Source organism: Dermochelys coriacea, chromosome 7, assembly GCF_009764565.3.
Source record: "Dermochelys coriacea isolate rDerCor1 chromosome 7, rDerCor1.pri.v4, whole genome shotgun sequence".
In the NCBI taxonomy this organism is placed as follows: Eukaryota; Metazoa; Chordata; order Testudines; family Dermochelyidae; genus Dermochelys; species Dermochelys coriacea.
In genome coordinates this window covers 7,675,352-7,702,838 of record NC_050074.1, presented here as the reverse complement: position 1 = coordinate 7,702,838, position 27,487 = coordinate 7,675,352, and the positions used below count along the sequence as shown (strand labels likewise).

General features: G+C 43.7%; 1 protein-coding gene across 3 annotated transcripts in view; it reads right to left on the bottom strand.

Annotated features, from left to right (window-relative positions):
• The window catches only part of LOC119859385 (monocarboxylate transporter 2-like), a 61,689-nt gene that overhangs the window by 33,268 nt on the left and 934 nt on the right, over window positions 1-27,487 (bottom strand). Inside the window, exons 1-3 of one of the 3 annotated variants that reach the window (XM_038411450.1) lie at window positions 13,999-14,134; window positions 12,194-12,277; window positions 11,188-11,447 (exon numbers count right to left, since the gene is read on the bottom strand). The exons of 1 other annotated variant lie outside the window; for it this stretch is intronic. In XM_038411450.1, the coding sequence (XP_038267378.1) occupies window positions 11,188-11,404 (217 nt within the window). In that variant the 5' untranslated portion in view covers window positions 11,405-11,447; window positions 12,194-12,277; window positions 13,999-14,134. Of the gene's footprint in view, window positions 1-11,187; window positions 11,448-12,193; window positions 12,278-13,998; window positions 14,172-27,487 lie in introns of those variants that run through there. One more of the 3 variants, XM_038411451.2, reaches the window with a different exon arrangement.

Below are 27,487 nucleotides of genomic sequence, written 5' to 3'. Positions count from 1 at the left end.
GTATGGACATATGACAGTATGGCTCTCTCAGATCTTGGGAGACAGACCAGTCCTTGCTTACAGACAGCCCCCCAATCTGAAGCAAATACTCACCAGCAACCACACACCACACAACAGAACCACTAACCCAGGAACCTATCCTTGCAACAAAGCCCGTTGCCAACTCTGTCCACATATCTATTCAGGGGATACCATCATAGGGCCTAATCACATCAGCCACACTATCAGAGGCTCGTTCACCTGCGCATCTACCAATGTGATATATGCCATCATGTGCCAGCAATGCCCCTCTGCCATGTACATTGGCCAAACTGGACAGTCTCTACGTAAAAGAATGAATGGACACAAATCAGACGTCAAGAATTATAACATTCAAAAACCAGTTGGAGAACACTTCAATCTCTCTGGTCACTCGATCACAGACCTAAGAGTGGCTATACTTCAACAAAAAAGCTTCAAAAACAGACTCCAACGAGAGACTGCTGAATTGGAATTAATTTGCAAACTGGATACAATTAACTTAGGCTTGAATAGAGACTGGGAATGGATGAGTCATTACACAAAGTAAAACTATTTCCCCATGGTATTTCTCCCTCCCACCCCACCCCCCACTGTTCCTCTGATATTCTTGTTAACTGCTGGAATTAGCCTACCTGCTTGTCACCATGAAAGGTTTTCCTCCTTCCCCCCCCTGCTGTTGGTGATGGCTTATCTTAAGTGATCACTCTCCTTACAGTGTGTATGATAAACCCATTGTTTCATGTTCTCTGTGTGTGTGTATATAAATCTCTCCTCTGTTTTTTCCACCAAATGCATCCGATGAAGTGAGCTGTAGCTCACGAAAGCTTATGCTCTAATAAATTTGTTAGTCTCTAAGGTGCCACAAGTACTCCTTTTCTTAGTATGGACATACACTCTTTCTCATGCTAACACCAACTGTATAATCTAATTTAATTCAGTTTCACACTAGTCAGTTACAACATATTTACACTGGCATCCAGGCAAGGTTACTCCCCATCCATTTTAGACTGCGTTGTTTTACAACGTCACAGCCAGACACCCCACATTCACCCCATGTTTCAAGCAGGATGAATATATGACCGAGGCTTGCAAAAGTGACCAGTGATTTTGGGTCCCAACTTGAGACACTGTGAAAGGGCCTGATTTTCAGAAAGTGTTAAGACCTGCCCTCTGAAAACCAGGCCTCTTTAAAAACGTCTCAAGTTGGGTACCCAAATATACAGATATGGGGTGGGGGGGAAGGTTTGCTTCCTTCTTTCAGCATATTGAAGATACTGAGGGAAGATCAGATGTTGCACCGGCAGCCAGCTGAGCAATCCCTGTCAGGAGGTTGAAGCCACTGGTAGATCTTTGGGTCAGATAAGCCAGGGCCACTGTGCTGGAAAGGCTGTGGCAAGGAATGTCCTTGAACCGTGGCATTCTGTCAAAGGAGTGTTGCCTTTCAGTTCTGTTTCTTGGTCTGAGTCAACCACAACGACTCATAAGAGGATATTATTAAGAGGAGCGGCTCATAAGAAGATATTAAAGTTTCATGAATCTTCGTTTAGGCTAAATGAATATTTGGAGACCAGTTACCTCTTCCTACAGTGTATATTAGTATGGCACTAGGCTCGATTATAGAAATTACAGCAAGATAGATTTGATTATATAAAGTATAACATGACTCAATGGCTAGAAGCTAAAAATAGACAAATTCAGACTGGAAATAAGGCATACATTTTTGACACAAAAGTAATTAAACAACTGAACAACAGACTAAGGGTTGTGGTGGATTCTCCATCATTGACAATTTTTAAATCAAGATTGGCTGTTTTTCTAAAATATCTGCTCTAGGAATTATTTTGGGGAATCTCTGGCCTGTGTTATACAGTGGTCAGACTAGATGATCACAATGGTCCCTTCTGGGCTTGAAATCTATGAATTTATTATTCCATTCAAGTTTGTTTTTCATGCTCATCAGTGCAATATCTAGTCACCTGCGATGGCTTGGTTTTCTCCTAGTTTGGAAATAGCATTATTTAAAATTCTCCACTGAGGACAGGATACCATTATCGGTCAGAAAAATAATAAGCACTGATGCCAGCATTTGGTATTATTTAGAAATAATAGAAATAGCATTTGGTATTATTAGACCCTGAACCACAGAGTACAAATCTAAATCCAGACACAAACTTCTCCAAAGTTCAGGGCAGTTGCAGTCTAGAGTTCTGGGTTGGCCCTTCTGAGGCATTTCAGAATCTAGCTCTGGGTTCCGTCTCTTGCATCAGTAACTACAGCAAATGTTACAAGATTTTTGTTCTGTTTTGCTGGTTGAAACATATTGAAATTAGAAATTCAGATGACATTTTCATCAAAATTTTAATAAGACCAGCAAACAGTAGGTTACATTTTTGTGAAAATTTACATTTTTTAAACCAGCTCTAGTAAAGTGCACATATAAAAAAGCTTATGTTCTTACTTTATTATTTCAATTAAAATAACAAAAGTTACAAAACCTGATGTCAAACTACTAACTAGCTTGCATAGTAAAACAGGCTTTATTATATTGGCTTGCAGAGAATTGCAATAGCTGCTTTAGCAGAAAAAAACTCTGAAAACTCATACAAACTGGTGCCCTGTTCCTTTAATGACATCTTCTAAATCACTCAAGCTGTTTATGTCAGCCTGCTCTAGTGTTAAATGCCCAGTCAATCACATGAGATGTGTTAAATACACTCTGGGGCAAGTGTGTTTCAAGTGTTTAATGTTCTGTAAACTTCCACTGCTGCCTTGTCTGCAGTCACTAAGCAATTTGGCATCACCAACTTGTGGAAAACTGAAGCAAACATAAACCCAATGCAGGAATGGAGAAGAGAAGCAGAGGACAAATAAATGTACATAATTCTGAAGGATTGCAAGACAAAGGTGAAGGCCTTGATCATACAGCTGCTCCAAAGATGGATCTCTATGCACTCACTGACCCTGTGTTACAATTGTGGTAGCAATTCATATGTAACATTTAAGATCCTTTCAAAGGGACAGTTAGCTAATTAGGATAAAATGCCTTCCATTCCAAGGTCCTATTTAAAGAGCATATACTGTATTTTAGCCCTATTGTTTTGAACAATGTAAGAGCCAGAAGAAAGTGAATTGCAATGTAGGAACATGGGAATTGCCAGATTGGATCAGAACAGTACTGTATCTAACCCAGCATCTTTTCTCCAACAGTTGCCAATCCCATGTGTCAGAGGAAGGTGCAAGAAATCCTGAATTAAGCAGCTAAGCAATAACCTACTGAGAAGGAAAGTTTCCTTCTGATCCCCAATAGTTAGAGGTTAAATTGACCCCTGAAGCACAAGGGTTTATATCCCTCCCAGAACTCGTTTCTGGTTTAATACTTATGATTCTAACTGGATATTTTCATTACCCAAATAAATATACATGCCCTTTGTAATTCTGCTAAGCTCTTGCCCTCATTGATATCCTGTGGCAGTGAGTTCCACAACTAACCACATACCTGACATTCCCCAACCACCTAATCTAGCCTACATCTCCACAGTGTGAACGTCCCCACAGTAGCACTTCCGCTGGACATGTGGGGATGTCAGGGCCCAAAACCTGTGCTGTCTGACCTTGTGGTTGGAGCTAGGAGTAACGTCAGAATTGTGGTCATACCAAGGGTGAAAGCTGGAATCAGAAACTGGGTCAGGGAGTGGTGACAGGGTCAGGGACGAGGTGTGGTGGGAGGAACAAAGAACAGGGCGAGACAGCAAGAACAAGGAGCAGAAACTGGGCAGGGAAGCAGGAACTTGGTCTCAGAGGTCTAGGCCTAGAGACTAGTTGCTCAGATGGGACAGGAACAAGAAGCTTTGCACCCAGTGATGCCCAATCAGCAGTGTGTTGTTAGTCATCTGACCTGGCTGAGTCAACCCATGCAGCTTCTGGTAGTGGAGTATTAGCAGCAGTTTGCTCAGTGGCACAGATGATAAGGCCCCCATTCGGTGGGCCTAGGTTTGAGATGTGTGCTACTTGACAGAAGATTCGTGGACAGGAGGCCAGCTTCCCCCTGAAGCCAATGGAAAGGCTGCCACTGAATTCAGTGAGAAGTGGAACCAGGGATTTCCCTACACTTCCCGGGGGGGCGGGGGGGTGTACACTCCGTCTGAACTCCCCCTTCATCCCCCTAGTGGTCAAACCAACCAAAATGAAGAACATTCCAAGAACCAAGAATATACCAAAATGACATCTGAAGTTTCAAGAGCCGTATCTACATTTGAACAGACCGAAGCACAAATACAGCTACCCACTGAAGAAACAGTGTCTCCACAACCTAAAGGCAGCTCCCAATGTTTGTCAGTCAATTTTTTCTCATTTATTGAAGTTAGGAAAGAGAGCTACTGCTGCACCTCTTACAAAAAAGCTTAAGAAGAAGGAAAGCTTCCCACTGCTACAGTTGGTAAAACTGGCGGAGCTTGGTTTGCCAGACTGATTAGCAAAACCAGTGCTGACAAACTATGTGAAAAAGCTGCAAAACACCAAGCCTCTGGACTACATCGAGATGCACAAAGCCTTATAAGCCAGTCACTGTCAAAGCCAATTTTAGAAGTGCTTAATGAGGCTGTTAAGAATGCTGGAGACACAAGACAGTTTATGTGAACAAACATGGCTGTTGCATCACACTTTCTTTTTAAGCAAGAGATAACACACACTACAAACTGGAAGCCAACATTAAGTGCATTGTCACTTATTAACCCTGAAATTGGACACTGTTTCCGAACAAGACCAGCAAATTCTCACTATCTTTCTGCAAGAAACGCAACTGACTGGTTAGAAGCATGCCGTGCAACAGTGAAAAACTCAACAGTTGAGAAAGTGAAGAACTCTCACCACATTCAAAAAATTTGCATACATGGCTGATGAATGCACTGATGCAAATAGGCATCAAGTATTAAGTCATTGTATACATTATCTTGATGTCATTGGTAGACCAGTAGATGCATTTCTAGATGTTCAAGTTATAGAAGACACATTGGCTGCATCTGTGACAATCCACATCTTAGAAGAGTTAAATGCTTGTAAACTGGACCCCAAACAGATGGCTGCTTGCGCATTTGATGGAGCTGCAAACTTCCCTGGAAGCAGGCCGGCCTTTGGGGCGCCGTACACAGGGTTTGCCTGATTCCCACCTGACCTGCCAAGAGCCAGTTGGGCTGACAGAGGCGGCAGGCAGCAGGCGAGTAGCAGCATCTGGAGAGGGCAGAGGGACCCAAGCTACAGCAGGTCAGTTGGATGATCAGCCAGGTGACTCCTCCGGAGCAGGGGTGCCCCTCCTCCCCCTGCTCCACTGCCTTGTGCAGCCGGTGATGCTGCTGTTCCGCCCTCTCAAGGTCCCTTCCAGTCCTATGATTTTGTGATCTACTCAACTAGCACTAGTACGAGCTGCAGAATCTTCAAAAGACATTTAAAGAGTCATAAATGTAATGTCTTTGTTATATTCTTTTTTCAAGAAGAGTCCAAAAAGACTGAACATCTTGGAAAAAATAGAAGATTCTCTGGGATTGAAGTTCAAATTAGTCCAAACTGGGAAAACTTGCTGGCTTTCCCATGCACAATCCTTGGCTGTTTTCTTAAAATTACTGCAACCATTATTACCGGCTTTATCTACCAAGATGGGACGGATCTAAGTAGTGAGGCTGGTGGGTTATGGCTACTATGTTCAGAGAATACAATCATCTTTTCTCTCTTATAGGTCTACTGTTGAAACCACTTGGGTCATTAAGCAATGCCATCCAGGCATCTGCTACAACAGTCGTAGAGCTTTCTCCAGCAACAGAAGCTACACTTGGATCAATCAGAAAGATACCCATTGAAAACGTACTGGAAGAAGCAAAGACGTCAGTCCTGAAGTAGACTAATGAAGGCCCTTATATTGAATCCTTAAGTGAAGAGGACAAGAAGTTTCAGAGTGGTAGCCATGTTAGTCTGTATCAGCAAAAACACCAAGAAGTCCTTGTGGAACCTTAGAGACTAACAAATTTATTTGGGCATAAGCTTTCATGGGCTAGAACCCACTTCATCAGATGCATGGAGTGGAAAATACAGTAGAAGGTACATATATACATAGTACATGAAAAGATGGGTGTTGCCTTACCAAGTCGGGGGGTCAGCCTAACAAGACAATTCAGTTAACAGGAAATGGGCCACCCTCATTACCACTACAAAAATTATTTTTCCTCCCTTGGTATTCTACTCTTAATTGAATTGTCTCGTTAGACTGACCCCCAAATTGGTAAGGCAACTTCCAACTTTTCATGTACTGTGTGTATATTTTATATATATATATATACACACACATACACACACACACACACACACACACACACCTGCTACTGTATTTTCTACTCCATGCATCTGATGAAGTGGGTTCTAGCCCACAAAAACTTATGCCCAAATAAATTTGTTAGTCTCTAAGGTGCCACAAGGATGCCTCGTTGTTTTTTCAGGACAAGAAGTGTTTGTTAAGCCAGCTGAAAAAGTACACAGACTTGATTCTTACAAATCTACAACAGCAACTTCTGGATTCTACTCAACCTCTATGTAGAAGATACCGATCTTATAAAATATAAAATACCAACAGTTGAGTCAGGGGTGCTGGAACAATTTGTAGAGTGAGGCTGCTGAGAGCCACTGAACCAAACTGTAAACCCTGTATACAATGGAATCCACTTCAAGACAGGGGAATGCAGCAGCATCCCCAGTACCTATGAGTTGAATGGAGTGAGGCACTACCAGCAATGGGGCTTCCAAGTGATCAGGACAACATAGAGAATCTGATCACAGAGTGGAATGTCATACCATGAATGAATGAAGATTTGACTTCAACTTCTTTAACACCATCTCTAGAGGCTCAACCTGATCTTTGTGCTATGTTTCCTGGGATGAAAGAAATGGGAACTCATCTCTTGCTACTCTCAGTCACAACAGCTACAGTTCAGAGTTCTTTTTCGTCATTGAATAGAATTTTGTGTTCTGAAAGAAGTCGCCTTCTGCCTGATCATGTGAATGAACTAATGAGCATATCAATTGAAGAACTGGAAGTATTGGACACATGAGAAGCCACCAAAGATGAACGCATTGCATTCGAGAAGTTTGTTAACAGAGTTGTGCAAAAGTACAACAAGAAACCAAGAAGAATGTAGAAGGCTTGAATAACCAACTTTAATTTGTGTGATTTTAAAACATGAGTTAAATCTAATAAAATGGTTGTGAAACATTTTTCAGTCACTATGTTACCATACAGCTCTACATTCGCCCTCACGGTCTCACTCCTCGGCCCTCACCCCACATAACACATTGTGGGCCACATATGTGGCCCACAATGGTAAATAGGTTAAGAACCACTGAGTTAGAGAGCTTGTTTTTAGCCTCTAAGATGCCTGATTATGATTACAATGTCTGATGGTCAGTGTCAATGGTTCACAGTCAAACTGGAAGGGCATATCAAGTGGGATCTCACAGAGATTTGTCCGGGCTGTGGTTCTATTCAAAATCTTCATAAATGATTTTTATAATGGCATAGAGAGTACACTTATGAAGTTTGCAGAAGATACCAAAGCTGGGAAGGGTTGCAAATGCTTTGGAGACAGGATTAGAATTCATAATGATCTTGACAAAGTGGAGAAATGGTCTAAAATACATAGGATGAAATTCAGTAAGAACAAATGCAAAGTTTTACATTTAAGAAGGAATAATCAGTTGCACAAATACAAAATTGGAAATGACTGCCTAGGAAGGAGTACTGCAGAAAAGGATCTGGTGGTTATAGAGGGTTACAAACTAAATATGAGTCAACAATTTAATACCATTGCAAAAATAAGCAAACATCATTCTGGGATGTGTTAGCAGGAGTGTTGTAAGCAAGACACGAGAAGTAATTCTTCCACTCTACTCCATGCTGACATCTGGAGTACTGTGTCCCGTTCTGGGCACCATACTTTGCGAAAGATGTGGACTAACTGGACAAAGTCCAGAGGAGAACCACAAAAATTATTAAAGGTCTAGAAAACTTGAGGAAAGAATGAATGAAAAAATTGGATTTGTTTAGTCTGGAGAAGAGATAACTGAGTGGGGACATGATAACAGTCTTCAAGTATGTAAAAAGTTGTTATAAAGAGAAGGGTAAGAAATTGCACTCCTTATCCACTGACAATGGGACAAGACGTAATGGGCTTAAATTGCAGCAAGGATGATTTAGGTTACACATTAGAAAAAACTTCCAAGCTGACAGGATGGTCAAGCACTGGAACAAATTATCTAGGGAGGTTGTGGAATCTCCATCATTGAAGGTTTTTTAAAAACAGGTTAGACAAACACCTGTCAGGGATGGTCTGGATAATACCTTGTCCTGCCTCAGCGCAGGGGACTGGACCAGATAACCTAGTGATGTCTCTTCCAGTCCTGCACTTCTATGATTATTTATCAATATCAATGCAAAAGGATTAAATGCACAGCACATAATGAGCTTCAAGGGGAGGAAAGGAACCTCTCACAGCACTCCCCAGCCCCTGCCAAGCCATGCATTTCATGTATGGGGAGACTACAGTGGTGAGGGAGAAGGGGGTTGGGCAGGGTAGCTATGCCTGGGGTTGGTGGGACAGAGTTTGAGTTGCCAAACTACTACTGTGTGAACATCACCCCGACCACTGACCTTTCAAAAATTATACATCCTTCCTGTGGGTTGGCGCTAGTGGGCCTGCATGTTTCTGAGCACTCCTCTGAGGTGAGGAGAGCCCTACAGGCTGATGGAAGGATGTGCCCAGGTCCTTACAAGGCTGGGCTCTATGGGACTGACCCACTGGAGTCCATTGAAAGACTCCCATTGATTTCAATGGGCTTTTGAATCAAGCACTAGGTCAACAAATACAAGCCCTAGAGCATTCAGCATGTGTATGCCCTTAATCCTGCCAGAGTGCATTAGTCCACGAGGGAGGAAACCTGTAGTCATTTTATTTTTAAAGAATACAAAGGGATAGTTTATTGCCATAAAAAATGGGAGTGACCACCTGTAATTCCTATTCAGGATTCAGTATTGACATGCCGTTACATTAGTTTAATCAAAGACTGCCCAGGTTGTTCACAGCCTGTTACAATGGAAGTAGCAAAAAGTAACAGTTACCTAATATGCTCTGTTTTGTGAGCTGATGAGGGTGACTAGCTATTGCTATTGTATTACAGAACTTAAAACCGGTCCCAGTAAACAATAAGCTACAATTCAGGGGACTGCTTCATTTATTGCTCTGCCCAATGTTTGGCTTTGCCCGAACACCATAGCCAGCTACTCCTACATGGGCATTATATCAAGGCCTTAGACATTTGACAATGCTACTCCCAAAGACATTAATGTCCTTGCTGTACATGCCAAATTGTTTCACAGCTGCTGTCTTGATTGGGAAAAGTTACCCGCCAAGGCCAAAACAAGGAAAAACATTTCCAGCATGCTGTCAAAGCAGGCATCCTGTGTCTCCTTCACACTTGGGAAATAAAGTGGGGCAGGCTTTCATTGGCTCCTATGGACAGAACTCAACAGGTGCTTTATCATCGGCAGAGAGGGTCAAAGTCCAAGTTCCTGCCAATAAAGGGCCAGAAGTGATGTAAAATTTGCTCTGTGAAGCCAGACAAAACATGAGGTCAAATAGGTTGTTCTCATAGCGTGTAGCAAGCAGAAAACCATCTCGGTATCATGTACGCCGCAAATTGGGGCAAAGGTGAACAACCGTGTAAATGATAAAGGAGGACACCCAAAACATCTTGCACGTTCCATCAGACTGAGCAGAAAACTTACCAGACTGCACTGCCGTAGAACAGAAGAGTGCAGTTTCAAGGGTGCATTGAGCAACGCTGCTAAACCCCACATATCCTGCGCCCTCAGTACGATCACTCAGGCCAGTCACCTGCAAACACTCAAGGCTGCTGGACCTGGCAGGAACTTGGTGCCTGGGGCTAATATTTTTTAGGTTTGAGTCCCACATCACATGTCCCTCGACTCAATTTGATATTTTCCAGCATTGACATACTTGGTTTTTGCCCATTTCTTTCAGTCCTTCTGCTCTTCCGGCATTACAGCCCCACTTCTCCCCATCCCTGACCATGCAACCCAAGTCCCCCCACAGCCGCACTCCCCTCTCACTACCCCATTCCACCTATGTTCTCCCACATACACACAACCATGCTACACCCATGCTCTCTCTCCTTCCACGGCCACCCTGAGTCCCCATATATTGCATCTGTTCACACAGGCAATAGGATGTTGAGGATGAGAGCTCTGAATGGAGGCCATGGGGGACAATGGGAGGATAATGCACATTAATGTTGATAACTGGCCATGTGACTTACCTATCAATACTGATATCTACCTATTTAACAAAACAGGGAATTTCCCCCAAATAAACACTTGGCTGGGTCAGAGTTAAGGTTGCTCAACTGCAAATTCTACAAAGACAATCACTAACGGTCAAGCAGATCTATAATCACCATAGCTTAGCTCTTAAACATACTGCAACATTTAAAAGTCTTAGAACAAGACATAAAATAAATACCACAATGCTTTATAAAAGGGTAAAATTTTCAAAAGCACCTACCTGACTTCGGAGGCAAAGTCCTATTTCCAAAAGGGACTGAGTCACTTCAGAGCCCATTTGAAAGTGAATGGGATTTAGGCTCCAAAGTGCCCAATGGCCAGAATTTCAAAGGTTATGTAGGCACCTAAAGATGCAGACAGGCACCTAGCACGATTTTCAAAGCTGCCTAAGTAGATTAGGTGCCCGACTTCCATTGATATCAGAGTTAGGTGCCTAATATAAGTGCTTATAAAACCCATTAAGCACCTATCTGCATCTTTAGGCACCTAAATACCTTTGCAAATCTGTCCCTAAATCACTTTTGATACTGGCATTTAGGCTCCCAAGTCACATTTTGAATTTTTTACTCAAAGCAGCATCTTAAACATGATCTGTGCAACACAAGATTTTTGATTTCATTATCCAAGTACAGGTCACTAAAAGATGCATGATACTCAAACTCACACATGAACAGAGTGCAATCAGAATCTACAGTTTCTTTAATCTGTAGGTACCTGTACTCCCTTATTAGAAGAAAACAAAAACAACTGGGTATTTCTGATGTACTCACCTCCACCGTAGGTAGTGGCCAACATAATTGAAGACACCCATGCAATCTCACTGTAGGATGTGCCAAAGAAATCCTGGATTTCTTTGAAGAAGATTGCTATGGCTTTAGGAAAAGCATATGAAAATCCAATGGAAATGAACGCTCCAAATACTACTGCCCAGCCCCATCCCCCATCAGGAGCAGTGTAGGCTAGGCCTTTGTTAGCTGGAGGCGACATGGCCAGGCTAAATTAAAGCCCAGAAAGCACTCCTCTGGAAGCCCTGAAAAACAAAGTGTACACACACAAAGTTAGTCCTGGGGCAAGTTCTCGCTCGCTCGCTCACTTTCTCGCAGCGGCCAGGGTTTGGAAAATTTGCAACTACAAGAGCAGAGTCAACAGAAATTTCAAACACTGTTTTAGAAAAACACAATTCCTAGATAAATTGCATTGTAGGTTATTCAGGGCAATGGATAGCAGCTAATTCTAAATCTATTAACACCTCCTCCCCTAGTGACTCTGCCTGCCCCACTTGCTTTTATCTACGAAGGATGAGATACCTGGGATCTCCATAATTATTCTTTTGGGGGTGACTATTACTTAAGAATAAGGCCAAGATTTTGTCACGGAGGTCACAGAATCTATGACTTCCAGAGACCACTGTGACATTTGCCACTTCAGCCCCGGGATGGCAGGGCTGCAGCTGCCCGGTCGCCACAGGTGGACCCCAGAGCTCCCAGCCGTGGGCCCGCAGCTCCGAACTGCCACAGGCAGCTGTGGTGGGGGGGGGGGCGGAGGGGGGAAGGGGAGAAATACCGTGAGTAGCCCCTGGAGCCCCAGCAGAGGTGAGTGCTGGACCCCCTCCCTCCCCATTTTGTCAGTTATTTATAGTAAGCCAGGGACAGGTCACAGGCTTCCTTCATTTTTGTTTATTGCCTGTGACCTGTCCGTGACTTTTACTAAAAATATCCATGACAAAATCTTAGCTTTACTTAAGAATAACAGCCCAAATTTTGACCATTTCCATACCCCTTTGCAACTCCAGTGGCTTCAGTTGGCTCACTCTGGGATGCAAATCCAGGAAAAATTCCTTCTGTGTGTAACGTTCCACTCCTTTGGAGAGAACAGAATTGTATCACTGTATCTCCTTCCTCCTGCTGTGTGTATTCAGGGAAAACCTGAACCCCCCTTATCATCACCACCACCACCACACACACATAAGCAGGAAAAGGCAGAAAGGGACTGCTTGAAAATGCCACCAGGAGCACAAAGACAGCGTGACTGCTACAGAACCATCTGTGGGAACATGCACACTCAACACATACATGCATAATCATGCACACAGACTACACGTAGGACATGTGCATACACACAGAACACACCAGGGGCAAATCAGATAAAAGGATTCTTAATCAAGGACCTTATTATGTGCAATGCACATGCCTGAAGAACACAATAGGATATGCATATGCAAAGAATATCTCTGCATCCAAAGAATGAATATGCACATAGAACACACAGCACATGCCTATGGAATACACATAGACCAAGTACATGGGAATCACATACACACCCAGCACACATGCAAAAAGAAAAGGAGTACTTGTGGCATCTTAGAGACTAACGAATTTATTTTATTTATTTGCTCGAATAAATTGGTTAGTCGCTACGGTGCCACAAGTACTCCTTTTCTTTTTGCGAATACAGACTAACACGGCTGCTACTCTGAAGCACACATGCAGGCCTTGTGAATGCACATGGATACACAGAAACAATACAAGAAACATGCACATATAGTATACAGATGCTATGTGACATACACAGGCACATAGCCCACAGATTACTTGAGATACATCAGCTTACAGCACACAGAGGACTCATATGCATATGGCCCAGCAACAATACATGAAGCACAGGGGCATATGGAACACACACAGTGCTCAGGCTACATAGATATGGGGCAAACACACTGGACTCACACACATGGCACTGTACATAGAGCGTACACCCACAGGTACATCCATATGGCACAGTGATAATACATGAAGCTCACGTGAATGTGGCACACACAGGGTACACAAGAAACAAGCAGGTTCCTGCACCTAGCACGCACAAGCAGGCAGACGCATGTGGCACACAGGGTGCACATCGGAGTGCACAAGCAGGCACATGCATGTGGCACACAGGGGGCGCACACTGGCACGTGCAGGTGGCACACGGGGGCGCACACTGGCACGTGCAGGTGGCACACGGGGGGCGCACACTGGCACGTGCAGGTGGCACACGGGGGGCGCACACTGGCACGTGCAGGTGGCACACGGGGGCGCACACTGGCACGTGCAGGTGGCACACGGGGGCGCACACGGGCACGTGCAGGTGGCACACGGGGGCGCACACGGGCACGTGCAGGTGGCACACGGGGGCGCACACTGGCACAAGCATGTGGCACACGGGGGCGCACACTGGCACGTGCAGGTGGCACACGGGGGCGCACACGGGCACGTGCAGGTGGCACACGGGGGGCGCACACGGGCACGTGCAGGTGGCACACGGGGGCGCACACGGGCACGTGCAGGTGGCACACGGGGGCGCGCACACGGGCACGTGCAGGTGGCACACGGGGGCGCACACGGGCACGTGCAGGTGGCACACGGGGGCGCAGAGCGCATGGGCCATGTGGCACCCGGACTGTACAGGCAGGCCACAGGCAGGCACATGCACGGGCACCCCGCTACCAGCTCAGCTCCCTGGCAAGTTCCCAGCTGGAAACACCCCGCAAGTCCCTTCCCCGAGCCAGCCGGTTCCCGGGCCCCCGCGCCGGGCCGGCCACTCACCTGCGCGCTGGGCCTGGCGCTGCGCGGGCAGCGGCGGCGGGAAAGCGCCAGAGTTGGCGGAAAATCTCAACGCAACCGGCGCGGGGGGCTGGGGGGGGGGGAGTAAAAGAAACTCTCCGCGGGGGCGGGGCCGGGGAGCAAGGTCCCTCCTCCAGCCTGCCCGGCCCAGACCCGGGGGGGGGGGTTTCCTAGTGGCTCCCTTGCCCTGGCACAAGTCCCTCCCGGTCCCACCCCAGGCGGCAGGAGCAGCAGCTGATCAATCCCCCCCCCCCACACACACAGGCCCGCCCTGCTTCTGCATGGGGCAGAAAATCGCACCCCCCAGCCAGAGAGCAAGCCCCCCCCAGCCCCTCCTGCAGCCACGCAGGGGTGCAGGCCGGCGGGGGCGGGGAGCTCAGCTGGCTTTGGGCGGTGCAAAGGTGCCCGCTCCTGCCTCCGTTTCACTGCACGCCCTAAAAAGGGAGCCCGGCCCCGGCAGGGAAAGTCGCGGCGCCCCCTTCGCGGGCCGGCTTGGGAAGCTCAAGAAAGCGGCCCGAGGCTTCAGGGGCCTTTGCGGAACGGGCGCCCCACGTCTCCCTTTCGGCCGAACTTGCCAGTCCAGCGCCGGGCGCACGAGGTCCGTGCCCGGGCCAAGCTCTCTGCAGGGCGAACCAGGAAGATGCGGGGCTTGCCCTGTAAAACCACTTTCAGAGGAGCAGCCGGGTTACTCTGTGCCCGCCCAAAGAGTGGGGCACCGTAGAGACGAGCCGATTTCGTTGAGCGTACGCTTTCCTGAGCCACGGCCTTCCCCCCCCCCCCAGCTTGGGGGGGTGCCGGTGCAGGGAGCTGCAGCTCGGGGAAGCCTATGCTCAGCGAAATCGGTTCCTCTCGAAGGTGCCCCAAGGCCCTCCCGTTCTTTTTGTAAAAACCCCGATCCGGTCTGAAAAGCGGGAACCCTCCCTGGAAGGGGCCCCCCGGGTTACCCAATATCCCCACCCACTATTAGAACCGTGAGCGGGGCGGGGGGCGCCGGGCAGCAGCTGCGTTTTGGGACTGGGTTGCTCCCTTCCTGTCCCTGGGGTTCCCTGCCTTGGTTGCCTTCGCGCGGGGGAGCGGCACACTCAGCGTTTGCTTCCTCGTTCTCGGGCGCCGGGGCCCAAGGCTGCAGCGTCCCGCCTGCAGAAACGGCAAGGCCCCTTCCAGCTAAAAAGCTGTTTAATTCCATTTTTTTACAAAAGCACTGGCGTTGAGAGTACTAGGGAGGGCCACGCAACTCCCCCCCCTCCCAGAAAAAAAGTGTACAACAGTTTTGAAAATAGGTTTCAGAGTAGCAGCCGTGTTAGTCTGTATTCGCAAAAAGAAAAGGAGGACTTGTGGCACCTTAGAGACTAACAAATTTATTAGAGCATAAGCTTTCGTGAGCTACAGCTCACTTCATCGGATGCATTTGGTGGAAAAAACAGAGGAGAGATTTATATACACACACACAGAGAACATGAAACAATGGGTTTATCACAGGTTTCAGAGTAGCAGCCGTGTTAGTCTGTATTCTCAAAAAGAAAAGGAGTACTTAATTTGTTAGTCTCTAAGGTGCCACAAGTACTCCTTTTCTTAATGGGTTTATCATACACACTGTAAGGAGAGTGATCACTTAAGATAAGCCATCACCAACAGCAGGGGGGGAAGGAGGAAAACCTTTCATGGTGACAAGCAGGTAGGCTAATTCCAGCAGTTAACAAGAATAGAAAATAGAAAAGCAGTACTTGGGGCACCTTAGAGCCTAACAAATTTATTAGAGCATAAGCTTTCGTGAGCTACAGCTCACTTCATCGGATGCATTTGGCTCTCCTCTGTTTTTTCCACCAAATGCATCCGATGAAGTGAGCAGTAGCTCACGAAAGCTAATGCTCTAATAAATTTGTTAGTCTCTAAGGTGCCCCAAGTACTCCTTTTCTTTTTGCGAATACAGACTAACACGGCTGCTACTCTGAAACCAGTTTTGAAAATGTTGCCAAAGGAAAGATTTGAAGCACACAATAATAGGTCTTTGAATATAATCTATTTTCCACTTATTTTTAATATATTCCATATACTATTTAAGTTCTTTTATGTATAAAAGCAAACCTAACTGCCTAAACAGTGGGCCAAAACCTGATTGATCAAGTTCTCTTAAGGTTCAGTTCCATTTTCCCCCCACACCATGGGTGCTGCCACACCCCCTGGTTCAAAGTGGTTTCCATTATCTACAGGGTTTGCAATTTGGTTCAATGGCTCTCACCATCCTTACTGTAAAAATTGTTCTAGCAGCCCTGCTCCACCCTAGTTTCTATGACAGGCAAGCCACATCTCCACCCACCTCACACATCCTAAATTGCCCTAATAAACATTGTAAAATGCAAAACAATCATGAACCAAAGAGCATTTGGGTCTTGTGTTATTTGTTTAATATTCTTTTATGCCCACTGCTCTCCATAACCAGGTATCGTAAAAACATATAAATAAATGTTATTTCTGAATGATTATGAAATCTGAAATTAAACTGAAAGCCTCGGACCTTGGAAGATACGAGAATTTATAGAAAGTTTAAAATATTGATCACAAAATCCCAAATATTATATTCTATGCACAAAAAAGTGTTTTAGAGATGAAAGAAATACCACATAAGGGAAAATTGCCTAACATTAAGTAAAAACAATGTATCTTAACGTTTAACAGTTTGGTTAAAATAGATCTGATAAGGTGAACATAGAAACGGTTTTGTAGATTTTGTTAAATAGTATCCCTTCACTTGTTTGTGTAGAAAAATCAATGTTTCTGTTTAGCAGGTAACATCTCCTTTAACACTAATTTCCTTCTCAAAAAACTGCACATGTATTGCTTTTAATCTAAAAATCTCATATTACAAATGCATGTATGTGTAATATAACAGCAATCATTTATGTTTTGTTATATCTCACCCTGTTTATGCATAGCAGTTTGCTATGCAATACATAATTATATTTAAATCCCTACATATCAAAATTATCTTTATGAAACTTGTTGGTAAAAATTTAATTCTTTAGCAGCACAAGTTGCCAGTAAATTACAGTTGCCTTCTCACACCTGTATTTCTCACACCTGAGGAGTCCAACTTTGCCTCCTCAGTTCTGGTTTATATAAGGGCCTGATTCAAAGCCCTTTGAGATCAATAAAAAGCCCTTAAGGCCCCCATCTACCACCTTTGGGATAAAGTAGCTATTTCTGAACCACTCCAAACTTGTGGAAGTTCACATCCAGATCTGAGTTATACAAAGAGGGACTAGTTGCAAAACACACTCAACCAAAACCCATCTCCAAACCAGAGACATTTTAATCTGGATTTGGAGACATGCAGGTACAGTTATCAATCTGAATTTGGTGATTCAAGCCAATCTCTATTCTCAGGAATTCTGGGACTATACAATATTTATTAGGGCAAACAAAACCCAAAATCACCTTCAGGGCTTGTGGAATAGCACCCTGTTGTGTTTATTTATTTATTTGACATAATGTGATGATGTTCCTATGCAGTATCATCATGCTGTGCCGTGACATGCTGGCATATCACAACATTGCGGTCTGTTAGATGGTACAGGGCAGGTCTCCTTTCTAAGAGTCAGAAGAACCACACAGCCTGCTTGCCATACATATTCTCAGAGCCATAAAGCACTATTTTGACTCCATGCATCTGAAGAAGTGTTTTTTTTACCCATGAAAGCTGATGCCCAAATAAATCAGTTAGACTTTAAGGTGCCACCAGATTCCTCATTGTTTTTATAAAGCAATAGGTACACTGTATTTATGGAACATTTAGTATTAGGGAGAATATTTTCCAGCAGGAAAGAAGTTCATGTAAGTAATTTCTTATTTCTAGATTGTGTATGTACCACATCCTGACGGTAACCTAGATAGGCCTAACTTCTTTAGGCACCCCCACTGAAATCTTAATCTGGTTCCCCCGAATGACTAACAGCTCTCATTTGAGAGAAGGTTCCTTTCATACCCTGCTATATTCCTTTTGTTCTTCTGTGTTCTGGGGCTTTGGCCCTTCCTTTAAAAAATCAGCCCTGTAGGCTCAGCAGGAAATCAAGCCAGAGTCCTCAGAGCCACTGGTTCTGGTCCCTTAACAGCTCTTGTGTTTGCTGAAGGGCGACTATCTTTTAATTCCTGGCTGATTTTCCAGCCAGCCTTATATTGAGGTAACCTAATGTATTCATATAGTAAACATCCCAACAACCAGGCCAACATACCACATTGATAATTTATCACAGGGCAGCTCCAAATCCATCACAGTTATAACCTGCCTTTTCAAGAGAGCCTGGTGATTGTGATTTTAAAAAAGTATCTTATTTAAAAGGGGCCTGATTGTCAAAAAAGGCTAAGAACCCACCCTCTGGAAATCAGGTCTCTTTAGGTATCTCGAGTTGAGTACCCAAAACCACTACTTTTGAAAATGTAGCCCTAACTTGCATTAATATCTTATTAATCCACTTAATGTGCATTGCTTTGTGGCATACAAGCAGATTTACAGCTGTTTAAAACGGCAAAAAAATTCCATTTAAAGAGACACTTCTTTGGGGCTGAGTATATATGTCTTTATAATGCCACTAATCGAAGAAAGCTTTTATTTTCTTTTAGTTACATTAGTAAAGTCATGGGGAGGAATACTGTCCATGCATTTCACAGGAAGCATGGTCATTAGAGTCCAAAGGGAAAACCCAACCATACAAGAGTGCAAGAGCTAATATGAATAAATAGAGTCAATGTTTCCTTAGACCAGTATTTAAGGCAGATCTTTCATGTGCCATTGAATTCTCACGAGGGTTGAAGGTTATCTTTCAATTCGAAAATTACCATAGATAAATCTTAAATCCCTGAACCAGTCTAAGTTCTTTACTCACTGATCTCCACAGAAACAATTTATTATCCTTACATAACAAAGGAGTTTTTTAATTGTAATTTTTAATTACTATATAGGGTCAATACACAAGATGGCAAAATAGATTACACTATGCTGAGTAATCACTTACATCTGAGATATCAACTTCAGTTCAAGGTAAACATTTGGTAGTTCAACCTGGCAAATAGGGTGAAATTCCCCATAAACTGTAACATCAGTGGAATCCAGATTGTTTTTCATGTACAACAATTCCATTAATTTCCTCAGTGTGACCTCATTTTGGGAAAGAGATTACCTGGTACATTTGAAAATGGTCATGTGTGTTTAGAGTTCTTACAATATTCTTAATTTTGCTGAAGGGATCAGTATGTATTACTGTGGATTATCGTTAAACATTTTTTAATTCCATAAAGTCCTTTGCACTAGATCTAAAACAGATACAATCATTACATTCAAGCTTGAAGACATATCAATAGTTTCTCTCAATAGCCATAGCAGAACTCAGCAGTGTTAGCTTTATCCTCTTTTGACCAGGACTTTGGATTTCCTCATCACTGAGCATGACTAAACAAAGTTAACACAAAATGCCTTCCAAGAGCGTTTAGCCCACAGGCCCTCCACCCTTAGGGGTTTATTAGCACTAATTGCAAGTTAGGAGTTTTAATTAAATGAAAACTTACTTATTCAGTTCCCAGTGCTGTGATCTAGTGAGAAGCCAGCAATAAAGAGGACTGCAAATGAACAGGCTGCCACTAGCTAGTCATGCTCCAAATACGAGTGGCGGTTGTACCACACTGCCTCACACATCTAGGTCAAGCTGAGATTCTTGATGGGGCAAAAACTTAGACTGTCATCAGCTTTATCAGATATCAGGGTCAACCACTCATTTTGGGGTGTTTGCCTCATGCACTGAATTTCAGTTTCGGGAGTTATCCCACCAGTTAGATACTAGATCTCACAGGGTGAAGTTCTGTAGACTGTACAATTGCTCAGATTCCCCATTAACTAGAACTAGGTGGACATTACACAGGGAAATCTGAAAGCAAACAAAGCTCTCTCCATCCAAAATTCAGGCTCAGTTCCCCCGAAGATTCACATTTTCAGATGAAATTGGGCTGAGACCCCAGGTTCCATCAACCTGCTTAGCATTTGTACATTCTGTGAGTGAGATGCTGGTGGCCTGAAGTCCTCCCAGATATCAGATACATTATCACTGGAGATATGTTTGGAGCCTGGGCAGCTTGCTCACTCTCCTCACCCCCTGAATTTCTCTTTAGCAGAGAAGTAATTAAACAGTGCAAATAAAGACTATAGGTATAACCCAGGGTGCTGGATATTCACAAGAGCTACGAGGAACAGATAATGGATCCCAAATTTGGGATGGCATCCACAGTCACCGACATAGGCGAGAAAAAGAAACCTATCCAATAAAGCAAACTATGTGACAATACGGGACATTGCATCCTCTGAACTCTGCATTTGCCATCTACTAACTAAATTAATTCTTGGGATGGTTAGTCCCAATTCAGAAAGAGGGCTGTGGGGAGCTGCAGAGGTAGAAGAGTGTGGAGATAAGTGTGCCAGAAGCAATCCAAAACCCACTCTTGGGCATTTATGATACAGGCCTTTGGGAATCCAAAGATTGTGCTCTTTGGAATTGTGAAATATACAGTTGGCTATTTTATTAAACTGTCTCACTTAGAGGATAATGTCTGAGAAAGGCTGAGACACAACATTGGGGTAGCTTTGTGGATAGGCCCATTATTAGGAAATGCTTTAGGGTCAGATCCTTCTGTCCATTCCACGATATGGAGAGGAGGAAAGCTGCATCACTACCAGTAAGGAGGAGCCAGCTACTGAGGAATAGCTACCAGCAGACTGACTTAAGAAACATGAAGCTGCATGGGAATTAAGGATGCATAGATGACCAGAGAGGGGCAACCAACCTCGACAGCACACTTGCCTAGCAACCCAATGGGTATTTCGGTAGAAAACTAGCCCCCCTCCCCCGAAATCCCTTGTTCCTTCTGCAGGTGTATGGGACTAGCTGCCACAAAGCAGGGATGCATGGCAATTAGGGTGTTGAGTCACACAGGGTGTGTCCACTCTGCAATTAGACACCTGCAGCTGGCCTGCTCCTGCTGACCTGGGCTCAGGGCAAGGGGCTGTTTAATTGTGGTGCAGACCTTTGGGCTTGGGCTGCAGCCTGAGGTCCAGCTCACAGGGAGCTAGAGCCCAGGCCTCAGTCCGAGCCTGAATGTTTACATCGTAATTAAACAGTGCTGCAACCAGAGCCCGTGAGCCCAAGTGAGTTGGTACAGGCCAGCCACGGGTGTCTAATTTCACTGCAGACATGCCTGCAGGCACCCTGCTGAGCTCAATTGCACTGATCCCGCTACATTTCCATCCTCACTCGCTTCATGCAGGATTGGCAGGGGCAGCAACTGGCCCTGGAAGAGAGTTCTAGTGTATTGGTATGAACTGATAACAGTACGCAAGTAGCTAGGGACATGGCAATCTTCTCCAGCTCATGTCCCTTTCCATTTAGTAATGTTGTACAAGGGGTCAAGGAGAGGTCAAAACAGAAACTTGGTGTTTGCTAAGATCCAGTATTAATAGCAGAAAAGAGGCCAAACTGCCAGAGGAATTCATACACGAAATAATTCATTTGTTATCCAGGGAAATGCTTAAATACCACATAGACCTGGGCCTAGAGCTAACGGCAGATGGGTACATACACCATCACTGCTAGAAAGGATGGCTTTCTGTAAACCAGAAACTAGATCTAGCAGTGAGATTTTTGTTTTAGCAAGTGTTTCAATCAGAATAACCTGAATAGAGCTGTTGTAGCCATGTTGATCCCTGGATATGAGAGAGACAGGGTAGTTGAGGTAATATCTTCACTAATAAAAGATATTAGTTCACCCATCTTGTCTCTCTAATAACCCAGATAGAAAGTTATATAGATAAAACAGATATGATTCCTTTAAATCTAATCACCAGAATGTTTTCACTTAGGAATTATTCCCTGGCTACTACATTGCAAATATTGTTTGCCTTTTAACCCTAGAGTGGACCCTATTCTGTTAGATTTGGAAAACAGTTACCTAAGAAGAGGGAAATAACATGGTTGAGGTTTTCAAAGCAGTGTAGGGGACTTAGCTATTCATTTTAAAAAAGAGGATGTGGGGCTAAATCCCCTCCACAGCTTAGAAAATCTCAGCCTCTGTATTTAATTCTATCATAACTGGGAGTAAAAGCTGGCAGTATTTAAAATTATGTACATACGTGGACAAATGCATGGCTTGTGCGGAAGGATGTATAAATAATAGATTAGTCAGTGGGTGTTGCAGTGTCCCTCTGGACAGAGAAGAAACAGGACAGTTGTTTGCAATGAATAAAGGGGCTTGTTTATTGAGGTCACTGGACATAGACATTCGCTGTTACATGAAGTCTTTAAATCATGATTTGAGGACTTCAGTAACTCAGCTAGAGGTTAGGGGTCTATTACAGGAGTGGGTGTGTGGGTACCTGTGACCTGCATCATGCAGAAGGTCAGACTAGATGATGCTGATGGTCCCTTCTGTCTTAAATTCTACAAATCTAGGATATCCTGGTCATTCCCATTCCATGGTTTTCTGCTCTCCCATTAAGGCCTTTTCTTCACTACCAAGAAAAAGGTACCTTAGGGTTGCAAACACATGTGAGCTATTCAGAGTTAAAAACCACAGTGAAGACAAGGCACTTCAGTGTTACCATAGGTAAATGAGGTGAGATCAGGCATTTTAGTTTTATTGCAAGGTAAACTAGGGCAGGATTAGAGTGCTGAGCTTGCCTAGTTTACCCTGCTGTAAAACTAAGGGCCTAGTATCACCATGTTTTTACCTCAGGGTAACAAACCTGTGCAAGCTATTCTAAGGCTAAAGTCATGCCATTTTTAGCAGTGAAGACAACACCTAGCTAAACACAGGTTGCGTTGCATAGTGTCATCACACAGGGTGTCCCTAAGAGACAGGTGCAAAGGAGTCTAAAGATCTTGTTGACATAAGAGAAAGTTGTACCAGTTTAACTTGAATTATGAATCAGTATCTTGTTCTCTCTCTGGCTCAATGAATGTTGACAAAGTGGAAATCTTAGAAATGGAAATAGGCAGACTGACTTTATAGCCTGGTGGCTAGGGGCACTCAGTTGGAACATGGGGTAACAGGTTCAAGTCCCTCTTCTGGCTGTTTTAGAGCCAGGACTTAAACCTCGGTCCCCCACACCCCAGCTGAGTAGACTGATGATCAGGACACTGGCAATTCTGAGCGTCTTTCCCTTGTAAAATTTCTAAGGGACTTGGTTTCAGCTCAATGAAGAATAGGAAAAAAAATATATACATCTTTGAAATAGTTTTCCCTTCCTGAGAAAACTTTTGCCGTTTCCCACCCAGCTCTAGTCACTTGTTCTAACTAATTGAGGAAGAAAACAGAGATGCTTTATTGAGTTTACCTTTAGGACATAGGAAACGCTCAGATAGGACAGTGATGATCGCTGCATTAAATGCCTAGAGAGATTAGACTGCACATCAGCCATGGCCTGGTTTACTTTGGACTACAGCTGTGAAGAAAATACATGGCTGTCTGAAACAGGATCAGACCCCTGAACTCATACAGAACACTGCAACTTGATATTCCTGTGGGTAGAGATGGTTGACTGTTTGCTTTTCCCCATTGCTTTGCTCTTTGCACTCGTTGGCTGTTGTCCGCCACATCAAGCATAAGGTTTTACTATTAACTTTCAAGGTCCTACCTGGATTGCTCTTCAGTGTCACTGAACTGTCTTTTGACACTTTTGTTCCATTGTACCCTGTTCAAACAGAAAAGATGAGGCTTTTGGTCCCAAGGGTAGTGCTTGTTCAAGCTCTCTGCAGCCTTGGGTCAATGGAATGGCCTCTCAAATAGCTCTAAAAATGTCATAGTCTTTTAAAGAAGGGGTTTGTCTACTCACAAGCCCACTTGATCTACTGGCTCTAAGCTCAGGGGGTTAGCGCAAGTCTCAGCTGGAGCAGTTCAGCCTGCTAAATTGAGGCAAGCGAGTGCTATTCCATCAACGCAGGCTGGGATGCTCATTCCGAGCTGCAGGATAGATAATACCCTTTCTTTCAAGTGCCTTTTGCCAGGCGCTCCATTAACATGGTTAGAAGCTACTGTGACAACATTCTTATAATGATCACAGGCATGGAACTTGCTTCTAAAAATTACATTAAGCCCTTAGCCTCCTCTTCATCCCTTTGGGAGGACGCTTTCTATGCTTCTAGCACTCATGTTAAAGGCGAATGTTTGAGAAGAGAGGAGGAACTAGGATTTCAATGTCAAAATGCCTACTGACTTCAGTAGAGCCAGGCTTTCAACCAGAAAATTTCAGCCATGTCTGTTAAACCATTTTGGAATTAGCCAAGTGTGGGGAAAAAAAAAATTAACTTGTCCTGCTAAAAATAATTAAGATGTTTTTCCTCGGCAGAGTTAGCTCAGAAGTTGCTGGGTTAAAAACTGAAGTTGAGCTTTCCAAAGACTTGCCCACACGATTCTCACTGTAAGTAATGGAAGTGGTGTCTACGCCCACATGGAAACTTTTATAATCTTAGCCTGAACTTCCCTGTGTCTTAAGCAAGAAATACTCAGAGCTGGTCAAAATTTTCCACTGAAGAATAGTTTATGAAAAAATGGCCTTTCAAAATTGAAACTTGTGAAAAAAGTTTCTTTAAAAAAAATGTTTGACCAAAAATATAAACTCCATAAGACCTCCAAATTTTTGAAAATTTGGAATTGAGATTGTTTTCACCTTTTTGCTTTCTTCTATACCCCCTCCCCTTTTTTACTATTAAATACAGTAGAACTAATACTAGTGGGTACCCATAGTCCCCCTCCTTCTCATTTTCTCTTTCAGAAATGTCCTCAACTTTGGAAAAGTTAGAGGGGCAAAAAGTTTGAGGAGCAGAGAGTAGAGAAGAGAAAAGAGAAAAACCTACCCTGCAGATTATATAGGGTTCCTAGGTGCCAATTTTAAAAATAATAAAAATAGTGTATGTGGTGTAAAAGAGGGGAAAAAATTGCAGTAATGACAATTTGAAATCTAAAATTTCAATTTTTAAAAAAAAAGTTTTATAATTTTAAAACACAAAAATAAGCCCGTTTGAGACAAAAATGACTGAAATTTTGCCACTGTCTTTTTTCAACCAGCCATATTTATCCTTAAATATAAACAGCAACAGAAAGTACCCATGTGCAGTGATTGCACACACCTTTCCCTTGATATGATCCTATTTTTATTAAAATTTAATAATAATTCAACCTACATTTTGAAGACCTGCTGTCATTTTTTAAATAACTCAATTTTCCCAGTCATTTATCTGAGTGGAACTTGAGGCCCACAGCACTTCACAGGATCTAGCCCCAAATAAATAAAAAAAATTTTTAGTATATAAAAAAACATTAGGTGTTCATAATAAATGCCAGGAAAATGTGATGTAGAAAAATTCCCCTTATGAAAAAAGTCATTAAATCAAGAAGTTTGAGTAAAGGCAATTATTGGCTTGAAAAAAAAGTTATGTCTCTAGCCATGGGAGCATCTCACCCTTTCCCATTTAAAATGGTACTTCTAATAAACTTGCTTGTTGAGAACTCCTATTGACTTCAATGAGGCCAGGATTTCACTCTAAACATAACAAGACTTGGAGTAAAACCATGTGACCTGGCAATTTATATATTGATTTCATCACCAAAACATTTTCTAATGTAAACATTTATCAATATTCTCTAAAGTGTCATGGTAACACTTTATGTTGTTAAAGGACAGCCTCTAGAAAACCAGAGTTTCAGTTTAAGCCTCCCCAAAACTTTCTAGAAGATAACATTTTCCCCACCCAGTTTTGAAGGAGAGACCCAAAAGAAAAAGCCAGTCTAGTTTCACTCACCTCCCCCGTAGGTAGTGGCACACATGATGGAAGTCACCCATGCAATCTGGCTGTAGGATACATTAAAAACCATCCGGAGTTCTTTGAAATAGACTGTGAAAGCTTTAGGGAAGGAATATGCAAATCCGACAGAGATGGAAGCTCCAAATACCACTGCCCATCCCCATCGACCATCAGGAGGGGTATAGCCTAAGTCTGTGTTAGCTGGGGGAGACATAGCTAACCTAGACTTCAGGCAAGAAAGCAGGTCTCTGGGACTCCTGAAAAACAAAGTGCATACCTACAAATTAGCAGTTCCTATTTAGCTCTCAACTTTATGAAGGCATGTACTAAGTGCAATCAAAACACACATAAAATTGATAATTCATATGTAATAAATGGCAGTCTCTCTCAAGTCACCCATTTGTTCTTGTGGCAGGGTTATGGCATGGCACCTGTTCTGCCATGTTCACAACTGCCTCTTAAAACATCAAGACACTACTCCAAGCGTGATGGCCTGAGAGTTTCTAACTTTTTCGAGTCGGTTAGTGGTAAGGTGTGTACAGCTATTCAGAGCTAAGAGGTGAATTGACATCAGTCTTCAGTGCAGGAGTCAAAGTCCCCATTGAAAATAATCAGTCATCTGATTATGAGGACTAAGATTACTTTTCCATTAATTTGCAATAATCATTTATGTGATCTAGCCTGTAAAATGTTTCCTAAGCAGCACATATTTTATTTAGTTAGCATCTTATTTTAAAAGCGCAGATCTATTTTGTCCCTTCAAAATGTTTGTGATAAAAATTTGAGGAAAAACAAATCTGTCACTTAAAATAATGTAGGTCTTCTGATTTTAGGTTTTAACCATTAAACACTGATAAGACACTACTGATACAAAATTTAAAAAATGAAATCCATGTTTATCCAATGAACACCAGAAAAACACTAGAAATGGTTACTTACATGCAAGTACTTGTCTACATGGAGCAGTAATACACAAGAACGTAAGAATGGCCACAATGGGTCATACCAACAGTCCATCTAGCCCAATATCCTGTTTTCTGACAGTGGCCAATGCCTGGTGCCCCAGAGGGAGTGAACAGAACAGGTAATCAAGTGATCCATGCCCAGTCGCCTATTGTATACCGGAGTATTTTGGAAGCTCCACACCAGAAAAGTGGAACGCTAGAACCTTGATGGGGTTTAGATCACTGTGTGCATGGGGGGGCGGGGGGAGGGAAGAGAAGGGGGATGACACTAATGCAGGTCCCTGACTCGGGGAGAGGATCTCAGGAGGGAAGAAGGTACTGGTGAAGACTGGGGGGACTGGAGAGCAATGCTGAACCTTGGAGGTTCTCTGCACTTTGACCTGGCAGGTGCTGAGATAGGAATGGGGGGGGGGGGGGCTGCTGGCTCTTGGGGACAGACACTCAAAGATGGGAAGTGGATGAGGAAAGGCTTGGAAATGAGGACTACCTGGGAAAGGGCTAGAGAAGCAAGTGTGGTGGGAAGGGGCTCAGATGTCAGGTCTGAGGAGTAAGGTATGGGGTCCCTGAAGCTTGGCAGTGCTATAAATAAATACCCCCGAGTTTGGGGGTCTCAGGGATCAGTATACACAACAATTCAGGAATGGGAAGTTGGGTCATCTGAGACGTGGA